At 43.0% G+C, this 16507-nt stretch overlaps 1 protein-coding gene and 1 long non-coding RNA gene across 3 annotated transcripts; one reads left to right on the top strand and one right to left on the bottom strand.

The window, feature by feature from the left end:
* Nucleotides 1–425: 425 nt before the first annotated feature.
* On the top strand, nucleotides 426–12996 carry LOC111874386 (another transcription unit protein). Of its 2 annotated transcripts, none has more exons than XM_023869865.2 (12): nucleotides 426–536; nucleotides 751–978; nucleotides 1074–1484; nucleotides 2672–2821; nucleotides 3865–3955; nucleotides 6413–6573; nucleotides 7671–7858; nucleotides 8775–8980; nucleotides 9607–9769; nucleotides 9928–10143; nucleotides 10641–10839; nucleotides 12207–12996. In XM_023869865.2, exons 1-12 carry the CDS (start codon nucleotides 488–490, stop codon nucleotides 12425–12427), a joined length of 2283 nt encoding a protein of 760 aa, XP_023725633.1. In that variant the 5' UTR covers nucleotides 426–487; the 3' UTR covers nucleotides 12428–12996. The 2 variants fall into 2 exon arrangements, with proteins under 2 accessions (XP_023725633.1, XP_023725626.1); XM_023869858.2 differs by having other exon boundaries at nucleotides 6413–6579.
* LOC111874399 lies at nucleotides 10077–15175 on the bottom strand. The gene is made up of 3 exons (XR_002844557.2): nucleotides 14453–15175; nucleotides 14233–14357; nucleotides 10077–10160 (listed from the first exon to the last, which is right to left on the bottom strand). It is a non-coding gene; the product is annotated as an uncharacterized LOC111874399 (long non-coding RNA).
* Between the last annotated feature and the right edge of the window lie 1332 nt (nucleotides 15176–16507).

The raw sequence follows: 16507 nt of genomic DNA, 5'->3' as shown, positions 1-16507 counted from the left end.
GCTGGTTTCTTGCTAGGCTTACTTTTCAACCCTGAAGATAGAGGCGACATGTTCCTCCGAAACGCTCATTGACTTTCATCGGACTGCGCGGAGTTGGAACCTAGAAGACAGCGCTTACAGCGCCCCCTTTTTTTATTGCTAGTGGGGTGGGACTAAGTCCCTTGTACTGCTGCCACTTCTGACCTATTGTACCAGCCCCAGATGATAGGTGAGGGTGATTGTGGAGCAATTGGTGGAATGAAGATTGGCAGGGGAACCGAAATACTCTGAAAAAATCTGCCCCGGGATCGAACCCGGGCCGCCGCGGTGGGAAGCCAGCGACCCTAACCACTTGGGCTATGGCGCGGACCTGACAGCCTTTATTTACTTTTTGTGATAGGATCTGTAGCATCGTCTTGCTGTGACTCCTTTTCATGTTCTGCATCAGTGCAGTCTGCAGGGTCTGCAGGGACCGGCAGGGAAGGTATAGAAGGCAGTGGGAAGAAACATGGCTCCCGTGAGTTCCGAAGGAGATTCAAGCGACGCGGAATCGGGCGGTAATGCAAATGGAATGTCTTATTGTTAATGCAGATAGCTAAATTGAAACATAATACGCTCTTAACTGGGGAACAGTATTTATAATGTAATTATTTATAGCAGCTGGCAGCAGAACAATTTCTAGTGAACATAACCTCTCACAACCAATATACAGCAGCTGTATGAACCATGTAATATACAGCGAACTGTTTTTCTATTTACTCTTATTCGCAGGAAGAGATTCTGGATCAGATTCTGAAAGCGGCGGTGGAAGGTCGAGCCGTAGCAGCAGTCGTAGCGTCAGTCCAGCAAGCCATCATGGTGTGGCCCCTACACCCGGGCGAGCGTCAGGCAATTCGGGAAGTGAAAGTGACAGTCACACAGAAGCTACACTAGCGAGATCAAATAACGATGGAGAATACTCACCAGGGTCACCAGTGAACGGCGCTGAGTCGGAGCAAGGTTAGAAACTCACATGTTCAACTTCTTATTGCTTGTAGTTAACAAGCCTAGACTTACTCTGTCCATCTATCATCACTGTCTCTTGCAAATTACAGAGGTGGGGTCACCTAGTGCGAGGTCTGAGGGTAGCCCTCGATCCAATGATAGGTCACAGAGTCCTGCCTCAAATGCAAGCAGCCAACATGAATCAGCTGGAAGTCCACATTCACCAGCCTCCAATGCCAGTCCGAGGTCAGCTCGGTCTAATGCAAGCAGTAGACATTCACGGAGGTCATATGCTAGTCAGCATTCCCCAGCATCTAATGTGAGTCAGCACTCCCCCAGGTCTGACGCAAGTCAGCATTCTCCCACATCTAATGTGAGTCGGCACTCACCCAGATCCAGCACAAGTCAGCATTCTCCACGGTCTCAGAGTGCAGAACAGGAGGTCGGCAGTCATCACTCTGATGTGGAGTCACACCAGTCACGCTCTCCCAGCCCAGAAGATAAAAATCAGTCACCTTCCGGTATGTTTTTTTTGAGCATAACTTGGATCACTTTAGTCCATTTCTCTACGGCACATTTCTCACAGTTTTTAGAAGTGAGGATGGTACAAGGTGACCTCAACTTTAATTCCCTAGTTCTAGTTAAATTACCAGATATTTAGGATAGGAGTGAACATATTTGTTAAAATATATCAAGTCATTAGAGACCAGATATAACGTTACTGGACGCTCCCCTGACCGAGAGTTATATAAAGGAGATTTCCAGTTGTTTCTGCAGGGTGCTTGAGTAGCCGTCACTAGAACTGTCTGTAGTGGGATTCACTGACAGTGGAACCTTGAAGCAAGCTTACTCATAATGCATGAGCCCATTCAGCACCCCAAGTCTTATTCGCTTAGTCATGCTTGCTGCTTCCTTCACTTGCTTTATACCCCTCAAGATGGAGGCAGTATGTTCCTCAGAAATATCACTAAACTTCTACCAGACTGCACGGCATCACATCCTGGAAGATAGTATTCATCACTGATGGACAGACAGTTCAGCTGGGGAGACACTTCATACCGAATTTCAGTGTGGAAATGAGAGGATAACATTAAGAGGGATCTCAGTCAGGATGTGAGAATGAGAGAACCTACTGAGGGTAATTTCCAATGCCGGGCTTTGGGGTCGGCAGTGTTGAACATTTCGGTTCTGTTACCAGGTACTTAGTTCTGTAATTAAGATGGTCAGCTTTCTTAAAGAGCAGTAAATAGATCTGTTTATCTGTGCACAAATAATTCAGTGGATAATGTTTCAGTGCTGTAGGTATTCAAAGCAGCATCTGATAAGTTCCATTAATTCATATTCTGATGTATTAGCACTGGTGGGAGATGGAAGTGTACATGAGAAGCGCGTCTTTGGAACAACCAAATCGATGAGTTGGAATATTGACCAAGCAAGTTGGTGTCACAGTAGTTCTCTAGATTTGTATTTGAGAGGTCCTTAGTTCAAATTTTTGCTGTGACACCAGTTATCCTGATTGTATGGTTGATCTCAGTCCTGCCATGAAAATGCAGGGATTACACCTTAGCATGTGGTCGCTTTCTTTCAAATTGTTTTCAATTCATTATTCATCAACTGTGCTACCATTTGGTAGTATACAGTTGGAGATGCTGACAGCATCATAACATATGTTGAAATGTTACTGACAGGACTGTATTCCTCATTTCAGGCTCTCGGTCCCCGAGTCCAGCCAAAAGTAAGTCACGATCACCGAGTCCTCATGACGATACCCAGAGCAACTCTGAATCGGAAAGATCTGCTAGAGCTTCAGACACTGAAGAGAGAACATCAGTTAAGAGTGGGGCGGATGAAAAGTCCGGTATGTATATGAATTATGAATTGCCAGGTGGCCATGTCTTGGCATTCACAGATTGGTTCCATGAAGTTTGTCATTAAAAACAATTGTTTTGTCTTACGAATAGTAATTACCACTCAATCTTAAATAGGCTAAGTTTAAGTTTATATATTAACATTCACAATTTAATGTGCATGGATTTACAACACTGTGCTACGAGCTGGAAGGTCGTGGGTCATTGGATTTTTCAATTGACCTAATCCTTCCAGCCGCATTATGACCCTGGGGTCGACTCAGCCTTTAACAGAAATGAGTACCAGGAATCTTCCTGGGGTAAAGGGCGGCCGGTGTGTGAGGCTGACAACCTCACCTCCATCTGTGAGCTGATTGTCTAGAAAAATGTGGGAAACATTAATGTTAGTGCCTCATAACTTTAGCCGCGCGGAAAGGTAAACACTGTTGTGGAGCACGTGAAGCTGTACGCTTGCTGTGGTGACGTTCAGAACATTGCCTATGGGGACCAGAAGTAGATACACAACGTACTGTACCCCTGAACACACTCCAAGACGCTACATTCCAAACTGGTAGTACCCACGCTGATGTAAGCTGATAAGACTGCTCCCCAAGCTCTGCGAGAGATGGTATGACCCCTCTACCATGGCTAGAGTTCCAAGGAACTAACAGTACATCTCACAACCTTATTGGCCTCCATGTCCCATTACAGAGATAGCTCTATCTTTATGGATTTACAACACAGATGATATACACGTATAATCAGATCACACCTAGCATATATAAAAAAATTAAAGAAAAACCTGTCTGCAAGAGATTGTGATAAATGTAAAATCAAGAAAATTCTGTTTGTTATCTTGAACAGTACTGTTTTCTGGGAAGCTATGTAATGCAGAATGATAGAAATTTATCACTGTTTTGGAGGATCATACAGACTCCATCTTCAGGGTGAAACATGAGCCAAGCAAGTAACAAGCACTGTTGCAGTCCAGTTCTCTTAAATGCTGGTAGTCAGATTACAGAGTGTCACATTTGTTTCTGTAACCGTTTTGCAGATGGTGAGAAGACATCAGTGAAGGGAAAAGATGATGAAAGTAGCGGTGATGAAGGAGAAAAGAAATCTGGAAGTGACAGTGAAGATGACAGGTGAGAAGAGACTTTAATGCAGGGAACCGCAGGCAACATCACATTTTCTCGTTCTCTTTNGATGAATCTGTGCAGGAAAATTATAACAGAAGCCATCTGACAGAGGATAGGAGGACCTCAAGTTTCAGAGAGGGGGGCATTCCACCTCGGAGAGTCTTGACATTACTTTCGGCAAAGTCGGACACTAAATTTACCTCTACGGCCCTTCCGTAGAATAGTATAAGTACAGTACAAAGCAACAGTAGTAAGAAATTCAGTTGTATTCAGAAAGTTGGAAGGTATTAAAGGACTACTAAGTGCAACCGTCAAAAGGTGGGTGATTGTAGTGAAGTGTTCTTCCTGCCCTGTCCGAGCCAGACCCTTATAAGACCCTGGGATAGGAACCCAGCTCTACTGATTAAAGTAAAGAACCCAAAGAAGTGAGCGGTGGTGGAGTGGCGCACAACGAAAAGGGCACAAAGGAAGTGAGCGGTTACGTTAATCTTTTCCCATCCTAAGACACTTTTGGAGCAGAAAATATAAAACTCCTGTCATCTGTTCTTTTCATACTGAAACTACTAGATGTAACACAGAGCGTGCAATGAAAACGTGGCAGTACACATCCAACGATACAAGGCATGCAGCCACAAGAGTAGAACACATCATAAGACACAATATACACACAACATTAGAAACATAAGAAGAATGACCCCATGTGGATGATCAATAATGCACACGAATTTAAAAATATGACATATGAGATAATAGATTTTAACAAGTTTTAAATACATAAACTTTATTATTATATAAGGACGAATACAAATGTAATATTATTTGTAAATGGACATATAAAGGCAAGCAATGAAATGGTTAACGGACCGATACACCTGAAGATGGCAGCATATTGCCGAATAGTGTAGAAGTGGTGAATGGTATTGTATGCACTTGAAGACTGTTAATACAAAATACACATTATGAATATGAATCAGTGCAACAGGATGCTAAAATACAACATAGTACATTTGTAAGTTAGAGGGAGGACAGCTTCTGCTGATGAATCTGTGCAGGAAAATTATAACAGAAGCCATCTGACAGAGGATAGGAGGACCTCAAGTTTCAGAGAGGGGGGCATTCCACCTCGGAGAGTCTTGACATTACTTTCGGCAAAGTCGGACACTAAATTTACCTCTACGGCCCTTCCGTAGAATAGTATAAGTACAGTACAAAGCAACAGTAGTAAGAAATTCAGTTGTATTCAGAAAGTTGGAAGGTATTAAAGGACTACTAAGTGCAACCGTCAAAAGGTGGGTGATTGTAGTGAAGTGTTCTTCCTGCCCTGTCCGAGCCAGACCCTTATAAGACCCTGGGATAGGAACCCAGCTCTACTGATTAAAGTAAAGAACCCAAAGAAGTGAGCGGTGGTGGAGTGGCGCACAACGAAAAGGGCACAAAGGAAGTGAGCGGTTACGTTAATCTTTTCCCATCCTAAGACACTTTTGGAGCAGAAAATATAAAACTCCTGTCATCTGTTCTTTTCATACTGAAACTACTAGATGTAACACAGAGCGTGCAATGAAAACGTGGCAGTACACATCCAACGATACAAGGCATGCAGCCACAAGAGTAGAACACATCATAAGACACAATATACACACAACATTAGAAACATAAGAAGAATGACCCCATGTGGATGATCAATAATGCACACGAATTTAAAAATATGACATATGAGATAATAGATTTTAACAAGTTTTAAATACATAAACTTTATTATTATATAAGGACGAATACAAATGTAATATTATTTGTAAATGGACATATAAAGGCAAGCAATGAAATGGTTAACGGACCGATACACCTGAAGATGGCAGCATATTGCCGAATAGTGTAGAAGTGGTGAATGGTATTGTATGCACTTGAAGACTGTTAATACAAAATACACATTATGAATATGAATCAGTGCAACAGGATGCTAAAATACAACATAGTACATTTGTAAGTTAGAGGGAGGACAGCTTCTGCTGATGAATCTGTGCAGGAAAATTATAACAGAAGCCATCTGACAGAGGATAGGAAAGGGTTTTGAAACAGCCATGATGAATACTAGCACAGCCTAAATATGAACTTCAGAAATATCTAGGAGGTGAGGTAGGGCAGTGTGAGGAATTGAGACATCTCTCCCATTAGTTCCTTGACTTATGATCCATAACTTGTTAGTGTTCGATCTACTAGTCGTTGTGTTATTTGCTGGGCAGTAACAAAGTTACCCCGGAAACTGGATAACCTTCATCGAAGGTTCATTGCCAGGGAATTTCTAATGTAAAACACTGCAAAGCGTTGCTCTACTAGTCGTTGTGTGTTATTTGCTGGGCAGTAACGACGTTACCACGGAAACTGGATAACACTCTTCAGTCCGGTAACCTACATGCTAGTCCCCGTTTGTATGGTGTGCCCTACTGCAGTGTTTCTGGTCTACAGGAAAAGAAAGCATGCGGGTTTGAGCGATACTAGTGGCTCTGATGCTGACACCAATCGTTCTCCTAAGAAGAAGCGACCTGCCATGATTGGTTCTGGCAGTGAGGACAGTGATGCTGGGGCGGGGAAGGGCAGTGCAGATGAAGATGAGAAGGAACCGGCCGGTAATGGTAATCACACTTGTTAGTTTTCTTATTTATAATATACAGTGGACTCTCCAGAAATAGTTGTGGGAATTTTAACTGGGCCACACCATAGCTCAGGCAGTTAGGCACTGGCAGAACTGCAGAACCTTGGGTTGTCTCAGGTGATTTCATGTGAGATTTATGTTGGACAGAGTGGAGCTGCAGCAGGTTTCTCTTCAAGTTTCTTCAGTTTTCCTGTGACCTGTTCCAAATTAATGATGCGAGACTGAAGTTTTCACGGCAGTGAGTAGTATTAAGAGAGTGGTGTTCCGGGATATGATGCCATGTAGTCTGGTGGGTATGTTCCTTCTAAATGTTAGTACCTGTCCACTGGACTTCATAAGATTCACTTTCCAGATGCCCATAATTATAATTTTTCCAGATTTATTCTGTCACACTGAGAGATGCATATCCTTTGTGCAAGGGGTAGCCTATAGCAGTGAAAATAAATAATAATTTGGATGATTTAGTGTGTTATATCTTCAAGAAAATAAATACTGAAAGGAAATAGAGTGATCCAGAATTATCAGTTTGTGCTGTATCAATTTGAGACTGTGTAGCTTATAAAAAGCTTATGAAATAATTGAGGCAGTTATGGATAGTCAGGAGGATGAGAGATGGGCAGGGCATGTAGCATGAATGGGGGAGGGGAGAAATGCATATAGGATATTGGTGGGAAAGCTGGAAGGAAGGAGACCACTGGGAAGACCAAGGCGTAGGTGGGTGGGCAATATTAAACTGGATCTCAGAGAGATAGGATGAGATGGTATTGATTGGATTGATCTGGCTCAGGATAGGGACCACTCGAGGGCTCTTGGGAACATGGCAATGAATCTTTGGGTTCCATAAAATGCTGGGAAGTTCTTGAGTAGCTGCACGATTGTCGGCTTCTCAAGAAGGGCTCAGCTCCACATGTGAGTGACAGAATAGTCAGAGCGGAGAATGTCCGCAGTACCGGTCTTTATAATATTCCCTATAGGGTGGTCCTGATCCATGATACACACCTATCAATCATAAACACTGCTGGTGAAATTCAGAAGTATGTAACTGCCATGAGACACACATTGTTCTAGCAGCAGATGCAGCCATGTTGTTTGGAGATGCTGATGACATCACATCAGATGAGGATGAACAAGAAGCTCCTGCTGCGGAATCTCCCGCCTCGAGGCATGGCTCAGGGGATGAGAGAGAGAGGGAGCAAGAGAGAAGTCGAGACCGGGACGACGAAGATGAGAACAGGACTTCAATGCCTGTCATTGAAGATGTGGGTATTTTTGAAACAGCATTTGTTAATTCCCTGTGGCAATAGGAGCAATGAACTGGGATAGTTCAGTCAGTGAAACGTTAATAGCAAAATGAGTGCCTCAAATGACAATCAAAGAAACTCTGATGCTGAGGTAGCGTCACTTCAGTCAGTGATGTTGTTTGCTAGGGATTTGGTTATGTGATGATAATTTCTGTGAGAGAGAAAAATTTGGTATCAACTATTACTTCGACTACAGTCACTCCAAATCAGTGTATGAGCTGTGGAAGGCCGAAAATTTCTTATGCCAAATGCAGGTGAATTGACAGATAGGATTTAACTCCATACAGGCAAATAACACATTATTTATATGGTTTTCATTTGGGACCAGACTGAATATTAGTGGATTTCACTGTATGTTGGTATATTTTCCAGTATGGCATATTAGAATATTCTTATAGAACAGTGAATTTTATTCCTGTTTTGTAATAATACAGACAAACTCCGTTGCCTGTAGTCTGACAGCGAATTATACCGACCGAGCAACCGCCGCTTGTCGGCGAAGTTAGTGCCAACTTTTGCAGATAGAGGGTGTCTCGTGATCAGCACAGTGAATCCCCATGGCCATTAATCTCGGTTTTATAGACCGGAGCAGCTATTCCCTTGAAATTGCTACTGAATTATCCTGACGAGGCTAAGTACACCCTGTACCAGACACCCTACTTGTCAGAAAATCTGGTAGTGCCAGGAATCGAACCCAGGACCTCTGGATCTGTAGGCAGGAACTCTGAGCTCTAGACCACAGAGGCGGTCATCATGCTTTGTAATGGCAGTTGAAAGAGAGCATGAAAAATGTGAAACTCATATTTTTAACTCTGAAACACGTTAAGCTGTCTGGCAGGACATGAAAGAGTTTTAACCACTGCATCTGTTGCAGGATGAAGCAGAGAAGGAACTAGACGAGCCTCCTCCAGAAACAAGGATTGATGTGCAGATCCCAAAGATCAGTTCAGACTTGGGAAGAGAGATTCATTTTGTGAAGCTTCCCAACTTTCTGTCCGTGGAGACACGACCGTTTGACGCAGAGACTTATGAAGATGAAATTGACGAAGAAGAGACCCTGGATGAGGAGGGACGGGCCAGGTACGGATGAGCCTCATGTGGGCATGGGATTCTAAGAGCATGTAGGAACTAGTGAGTTGATCTTTAGTCAACATGTTATTTTGAAAGGAAACACAGGTTTGTGGTTTCATGTTCATGATATTGAGAACTGGAGGCAGCAAACTCATGCTACTAGTGAAATGTGATAATCGTGGTAACCATAGTAAAAAGAGTAACAGATATTCAACTTTTAAGAAATGTACATAAAGTCCAGTGACAGTTTATTGAATGGTAATATGCAGCTTTATGCCATACAGCTTACAATTTCTATGGTAGAATGGTAATGAAAGTGCTTTAAGAACTTTAAATATATATTGACGATATTAATAAGTGTGCAGATTATTTCAAGGCACATACATCAGAATAGAATTGAAACTTGTAAGTAATATGTTCAGTGTTTTGATTGAACATGTTGTGAATAGCCACATATGTTCAGAACGATAAGGTGCAGGGAAAGCATGCACTGCAGTACGGACTGAATCTCTGCAGTCTTGTTCTAATTTTGCAGGCTGAAACTGAAAGTAGAGAACACTATCCGGTGGCAGGTGCAGGGAAAGCATGCACTGCAGTACGGATTGAATCTCTGCAGTCTTGTTCTAATTTTGCAGGCTGAAACTGAAAGTAGAGAACACCATCCGGTGGCGTGAGGCATTTGACAAAGGGGGCAACCCATGCAAGGAGAGCAACGCCCGATTCATCCGCTGGTCAGATGGCAGCATGTCCCTTCATCTTGGATCTGAGATATTTGACGTTTACAAGCAGCCATTGCAGGTTAGGCATCGTATTCATATAACTTGTCTGGTGTCAGTAGCACTGAGATATGTCATTTAAGCATTTATGGGCCAGTAAATGTTGTCTTTCATATGTAACAGTGTACTGTATCATATTTAGTACATAGTTCAAGTGACACGAAATGGTACTTGTTACAGGGTGATCATAATCATCTGTTCATTCGACAAGGTACAGGTCTTCAGGGGCAGGCTGTGTTCCGTACCAAACTGACCTTCCGTCCCCATTCCACCGAGTCTTTCACTCATCGCAAGATGACCCTGTCTCTTGCTGACCGGTCACAGAAAACGTCAGGCATCAAGGTGCTGTCACAGGTTGGCTGGGACCCAGAGCAGAATAGGGGCCAGATGATCAAGGCAAGTTTCAGTAGCATCTGTAATGTTGTAACATTCAGCATTACCCCTCTCCGTATTATTCAGTACAAACTTAGAATGAAAGTAAGTAGATTCTGAAGGGTTCTGATTATAGTGTATAACACTCAGAACTACTGGGTTTTTGCACTTTTTCCATCGTCCAGCGTTCTATAAAATAGAAAACATGACATTTCAGAAAATGGATCTGTTTCCATCCTCAGGTGAATGGGAGTGAAGACACCTGTTCATTTGGGTTCCTCAGTTCAGGTTAGCTCTTTCTAAGGGACCCAACTGAATAGGTATGTTCTTCCCCACTCACCTGTGGACGGAGATAGAGCCAGTTTCTGAAATGTCGTGTTTTGTATCTTCTAGAAAACCGGACAATGGAAAAAGTGCAAAAATGCAGTAATCCTTAGAAGGAGAATGTTAGATAATATTTTGTATGAAGTTGATAGAAGTGAGATTCCTTATAAACAATTAAAGAGAAATGTTTCTTACAGAAAGAGGAGGAACGCCTACGTGCCTCTCTGCGTCGGGAGAGCAAACAGAAGCGTGTGCGTGAGCGAGGTGCCAGCCGAGGATTGAGTGCCGGCTATTTGGAGCCTGACACCCGTGAGGAGGAGGGTTCTGAGGATGAAGGTGCAATCTCACTCGCTGCCATCAAGAACAGGTACAAGAACAGGACAGCCGCTTCCAAAAGTGAGTATTTATCACTTACAATCAGTAGCCATACATTGAGATGGACCTCAGAAAGAAAAGTGACAGAACCTAAAACTGGATTGAAATATGCAATCTTCTTGGTTGCAACACTGTGCAGTTCAAGACAGCCCGATGTTTCAGAGCAGCATAGTGCTTACATCTTCAGAATTGAGGAATAAGCCAAACTCAGCTTACTAGTTCCATGCTGTCCTTACTCTTCAGCCATGAATGTGGGAACAACATGTTCCTCTGAAAAGCTGGGCTGTCCCCAGACTGCATGGTGTCCTAACCCACTTTGAGAACCGCGAATTCAAAATGATACTGAATCATTAACCTTGCATGTTTGTCTGGATCCATTACTTTACCTCAGGCTTTACTTGTGTCAATGTTTTGGTGGGTTTCATGTAATAAATAACTAAACAAGTAAAGATATCCCTGTAACAGCCCGTGGAGGCCCATAGGGTTGTGAGACGTCAACGCTCCCATATTTCCTAGACAGTCGGCTCACAGATGGCAGTGAGGTTGTCAGCCTTATGCGCCAGCCGCCCTTTACCACCAGGAAGATTTCTGGTATTCATTTCTGATAGAGGCTGAGTAGACGCCAGGGCCACAGTATGGCTGTAAGGATTAGGTCAATTGAAAAAATCCACCTCATCGGGATTTGATCCCATCATCTTCTGGCTTGTAGCATAGTGCCTCAACCAACTATGCTACTGCATACCCCCCATGTAATGAGTATATTTTGGAAAGTATTAGTCTAGTAGGCTGAGTCTGAAACCGGTTGTTTGTCAAGCTTTACACATGCTGTTCCATTCACTTGGACTCTTTCTACTCTGGACAGTATAGTACGTGGGAAGGTTGTTTTCCTGTTTAAGTAGCAGGGGGTTATCACTGTATATTAACCACTGACCAAATTTAAAATTCTGCTGAGGCATTTGAAAAACAGATGCAGGTCTGACAGTATGAGAGAATTAGTTAGGCTTGGGTTAATATTATTCCCAGGTCTGATGGAAATTAAGGAATGATATTCATTTTGCATTGTTGTGTTGTTACATTAATGTGAGGGTCATGCCATAGCTCAAGCAGTTAGTTGCTGGCTTCCCACCGTGGTGGCCCGGGTTCGATCCCGGGTCTGGTCAAGTGGAATTTGTGGTGGACAAAGTGGCGCTGGGGCAGGTTTTCTCCGAGTACTTCGGTTTCCCCTGCCAATCTTCATTCGACCAATTGCTCCACAATCACCCTCACCTATCATCTGGGGCTGGTACAATAGGCCAGAAGTGGCCGCAGTACAAGGGACTTAGTCCCACCCCACTAGCAATAAAAAAAAACTTTAATGTGAAATAAATTAATGCATTTGTTTCCAACAGGTGACTCAAGGCCTCCCATCTATTCCTCAGATGAGGAGGGTTCTGACTTTGAGGCTCGCCGAGCAAAGAAGCTCGACAAAGCAAAGGCACTGAAAGACTCAGATGAGGAATCTGGGTCTGGAAAATCTGCCTCAAACTCCGGATCAGGTTCGGGAGGGGACGGTGATGATGATGCGGACCAGGCCGACAACCAATCAGCTGAGAGTGGAGATGATGAATAGAGAGATGATGATGATGATTCTATGTGTATATTTAATGCCAGAAGGAAAGAACAGATGAAATTTATGCCAATACAGTTTGTAGTATTGCAGTATATGTTCAAATGGGATGTGAGCAGCCTCAAGGAAGAGACATTTTAATATGAGAGATACGGAACTGAATGGTACTATCGTCTGGGTAGAAGTTTGCAGATGTTTTGGACGAATGTACTTCCTCCATCTTCATGGCTAAGGAGCGAGCTGAGCGGGCACATAATCAATGTAAACTTGAGACTTACAGGCTACAGCATCTGGTGTCACGTCCCCACTCACTGTCATGAGTACTTGAGCTCTCTGAGACCTCGAAGCTGAACATAAAGTTTCGTGGGAATTGGTTTTATGCACGGAGGAGAGAACTGAATAATTTTGCAAGGCATGATCTGATGAAATTACAAAATGAGGAGATTTATAATATGTAATCATCATGCAGTATTGTTTGTTTGTGACTGTCATTTACTGTGTACTGTCGAATGACTTGATGGTAATGAATAATGAATTTGAAATGTTGTTGAAGGAAACAGTCTTGGTTTTACTTAAAGTACTATCCCAGTGTTCATCTACAGGGAATGAGGAATTCCACAGAATAAGTTACCGGGGCAGTTGCTCCCATAGCCAATACTGTGTGAAGAAATCAGGGAGGATTGGTGGGGAGTACAGCATGCATGAGGGAGAATATAAATTTGTTAAAACATTTTCATCAGAAGACAAGAAATGGAGAGATCCAGACACAGATGGGAATGTATTGTGAAGATGCCTTTTATTACAGAAATATTAAGTACTCTTTATTAACGATAGTTATCATAAGAGAAATGTTATGGGAGTACAGATCTAGAAGATATTACTGGGTTATGTTAGGAATATGGGACCCTGTATTCCCCATAAGAACCTGGTTTCAGTATAGCACAGAATATTACATGGGCAAACCTACCATGCAAATGGAAAACCGGTAAATTACCAGTACGGTGGCGTTGGGGCAGGATTTCTGAGTACTTCAGTTTCCCCTGCCAATCTTCATTCCACCAATTGCTCCACAGTCACCCTCACCTATCATCTGGGGCTGGTACAGTAGGCCAGAAGTGGCCACAGTACAAGGGACTTAGTCCCACCCCACTAGCAATAAAAAAAAGTTACTAGCACAGTTCATGTGATGTGTTTCATACAAGATTCAGTCTGAGATTGCTAGACTTGTTTCAGACTGTAATAGCAAGATCAGGTGATGAATAGGGATCCTTCAAATTTTGTACAAAGGGAACTTTCTGAACAGCTGAATACTGAATGCACAGGGACAGTGATGCACGAGGAATATGGTTATCAGGAAGTGATTAAAATTAACATCTCATTAACTTCATCCTGTTTGGCCAAAAAACGATGCATTCCTGCAATTGCTTGTTTAAATTTATTAGATTTGTGGCTTGAAAACAGTGATTTCAAACATGGAATGTTATTTCAGTTTCACTGGTGTATAACATTATAATAGACTTCGTTTCAGCACACTTTGAGCACCCTCCATCAAAAATTTCCACCCATACACCAACACAAATAAATATGACACCTTTCAGACACCCCCATATGTATGTATAATGCATTTACATTTATGTAGGAAGTGGTACTTTGTAAAGAAATGTGTGTTAAATTAATTCTGCCGACAGACTTCTACAAGAGATAGAAACGCCAAATTTAGTTAAAATCAATACAAAGTGAAAAAAAAAAAACAGATGAACATGGGGAAGCTAACAGGCACTCAGAAATTGTCAGGCAAGTTGACTAACAGATAAAACAGTTCAACCAAACTGGAAGGTTATGCAGTCGCTGTAACAATTATTTCGATTTCAGTCGCGCACTGTTCTTTGTTTCACCCACTCGCCATGATGAGGCACAGGATATGAGCAGGGGCCTGAAACAAAAGAAACAAAACACAAAACAACTTCTATATTAGGAGCAACAAACACAAATTGGTAGTATTCAGCAAAATGAACACAGGAGCGTTACCTGTAATGTTGGTATTCTTGATGTCTTCTGTAACACAGATCTGCATATAAATGCACGGGTCTTAATCCGATGTTTCAATGTCGTCGATCGTGGAGGACGCACAACAGAGTTCCGGGTGTTTACTGCAGTTGCACAACTCAACAAACAACGCAGTAAGACTGAAAGTACGCATGACCGCGAGTCATTTGGTGCAAGAAATTACAACGAGGCATAGCGACGCCGGAATTTGCGTTTTCAGTTCGGTAATGAGTCCTCGTGGGAAAATCGAAACAAAAAGTCGACGGCTTCTTCAGTCTGAAAACGCATCTCATATTTATCGTGGCTGAAGGACACTCCCTTCGATGCGCAGATCAGATGAAAACATGTGAGCTCGGTCAAACCAGTGACGTTCCGACTGACGGAAAGAAAATCGCCGCAAAGTGACCCCCATATGGTGTCGCAGCCTGGCGACTGTATCCAGGATTATCCAACGCCAATAAATCCAGTTTAAACCTGATACAGCAGTTTCTTCAAACCCACATTCATTCTTGCGCCAGTTAAGTTTCTGGGTATGTGCAACCCGAACTCCGACAACAATCGGCGGTTCTTCCTGACGCGTGAAACGTGAAAAGTCGCCGATGTGAGTTCGGTCGCTTTGCTACTGACTTACCTGATGTGTTTCTTCGTGATGACAGTCGATGTCTTCTCTGATGCTGAAGCTGGAGCACAGTACATTGACCTGCCTTTGCGTCTCCTCATCGTAACATTTTATAAATCAAATTCACAGCAAATACACACAAACAAACATAACATGTCACGTCACAAATTTCAATATGCACTGCTCATGTTCGTATAGATTCAGTCACTTGTCTTTCAACGTTGAAGTGAAAGATGGACCAAAGCAAAATTAGGTTTTACTTTCCTGAATCTCTGCCCCTCCAATGCGAGTTATTCACAGGGAGGGGCCGTTAAAGTTCTTTTTATCTCTCTCCCTCTCGCACTCATCTCATTGTCGTGCCGACCGAACCCTGTCAAGTTGTCACCCTGTGATATAAAAAACTCACAGAAATACTTAAAACTAAACCCTCCTAAATGAGCGCCCACTATGCCAGCAAGGGCACATCTGGACACAAAACCTACATTCACGCAGCCTAACCAGAAATCCTATCGGGGGCACCTAACGGGGAGGGCAACACCTTACAAACTAAGTAAAAAAAATATCAAATGCACAGGGTGTCCAACTCGACCTTAACCTAAGCCCTGAGTCACTGCGGGTACCGCATCAAATACAGAGTTGCCTGGCAAGGTACTGCTAACGCGAGTACCCAACCCCATCCTCCTGCGGATGGGCCCTCAATCGCTAAAGGTTCCGTACGGCACTGTTTTGGTTTTAACGTTACGGTTTGCGCGGAGCTCCTCTTGCCATGGTCCCCGCTTCGAAGTCTGCCTCGTATGGATGGTGTTCCCACTGGAACGTTGCAGCCGTTGATATAATCCAAGGAAACAGCACAACACTGTAGCACAGATACTCAGAGGGTCGTTGCAATTGCGCACACAGCACAGCACAACACATCTCAACACAACACGTTATCCTCGTGTATAAACACGAATGCATAGAACTGCCAGTCTCCCCTTGAACGTCTGCACCACGCAATTCCCGAGTCTGTGACGTCACTGCGGGGCTTTGAAATCCGCGATATAACAGTTTGTAGCGATGCACAAGTGTGCGTATGTATCTCTGTTAAATCACAGCCGTAATGTCTCTGATAATCCTGTCAACATGGCGTCAATCTTCACGAAGAATATAAAGAACACAGAACTCAGTCAGACTGGAAGAAATACATTTGGTTCTCCCTAGAACCTGGAGCAGACAATCCGCTTCTGCAACACAGAATGTTAATCTCTTGAAATAAAACCACACACCTCAATCTGTTTATAAATATTGTCTTGGATGTGTTCACACGGAACACGCGATGTCTGTGTTTCCTTCAGTCTATAACGAAACAGTTCGCTCAGGTTTATGTGGAGAACGAAGCTTTAGAACGAATTTTTAAGTCACGTGACTACAACACGAGA

Source organism: Cryptotermes secundus, unplaced genomic scaffold, assembly GCF_002891405.2.
Source record: "Cryptotermes secundus unplaced genomic scaffold, Csec_1.0 scaffold47, whole genome shotgun sequence".
Lineage (NCBI taxonomy): Eukaryota > Metazoa > Arthropoda > Insecta > Blattodea > Kalotermitidae > Cryptotermes > Cryptotermes secundus.
This window is presented reverse-complemented; position numbering and strand designations above follow the sequence as displayed.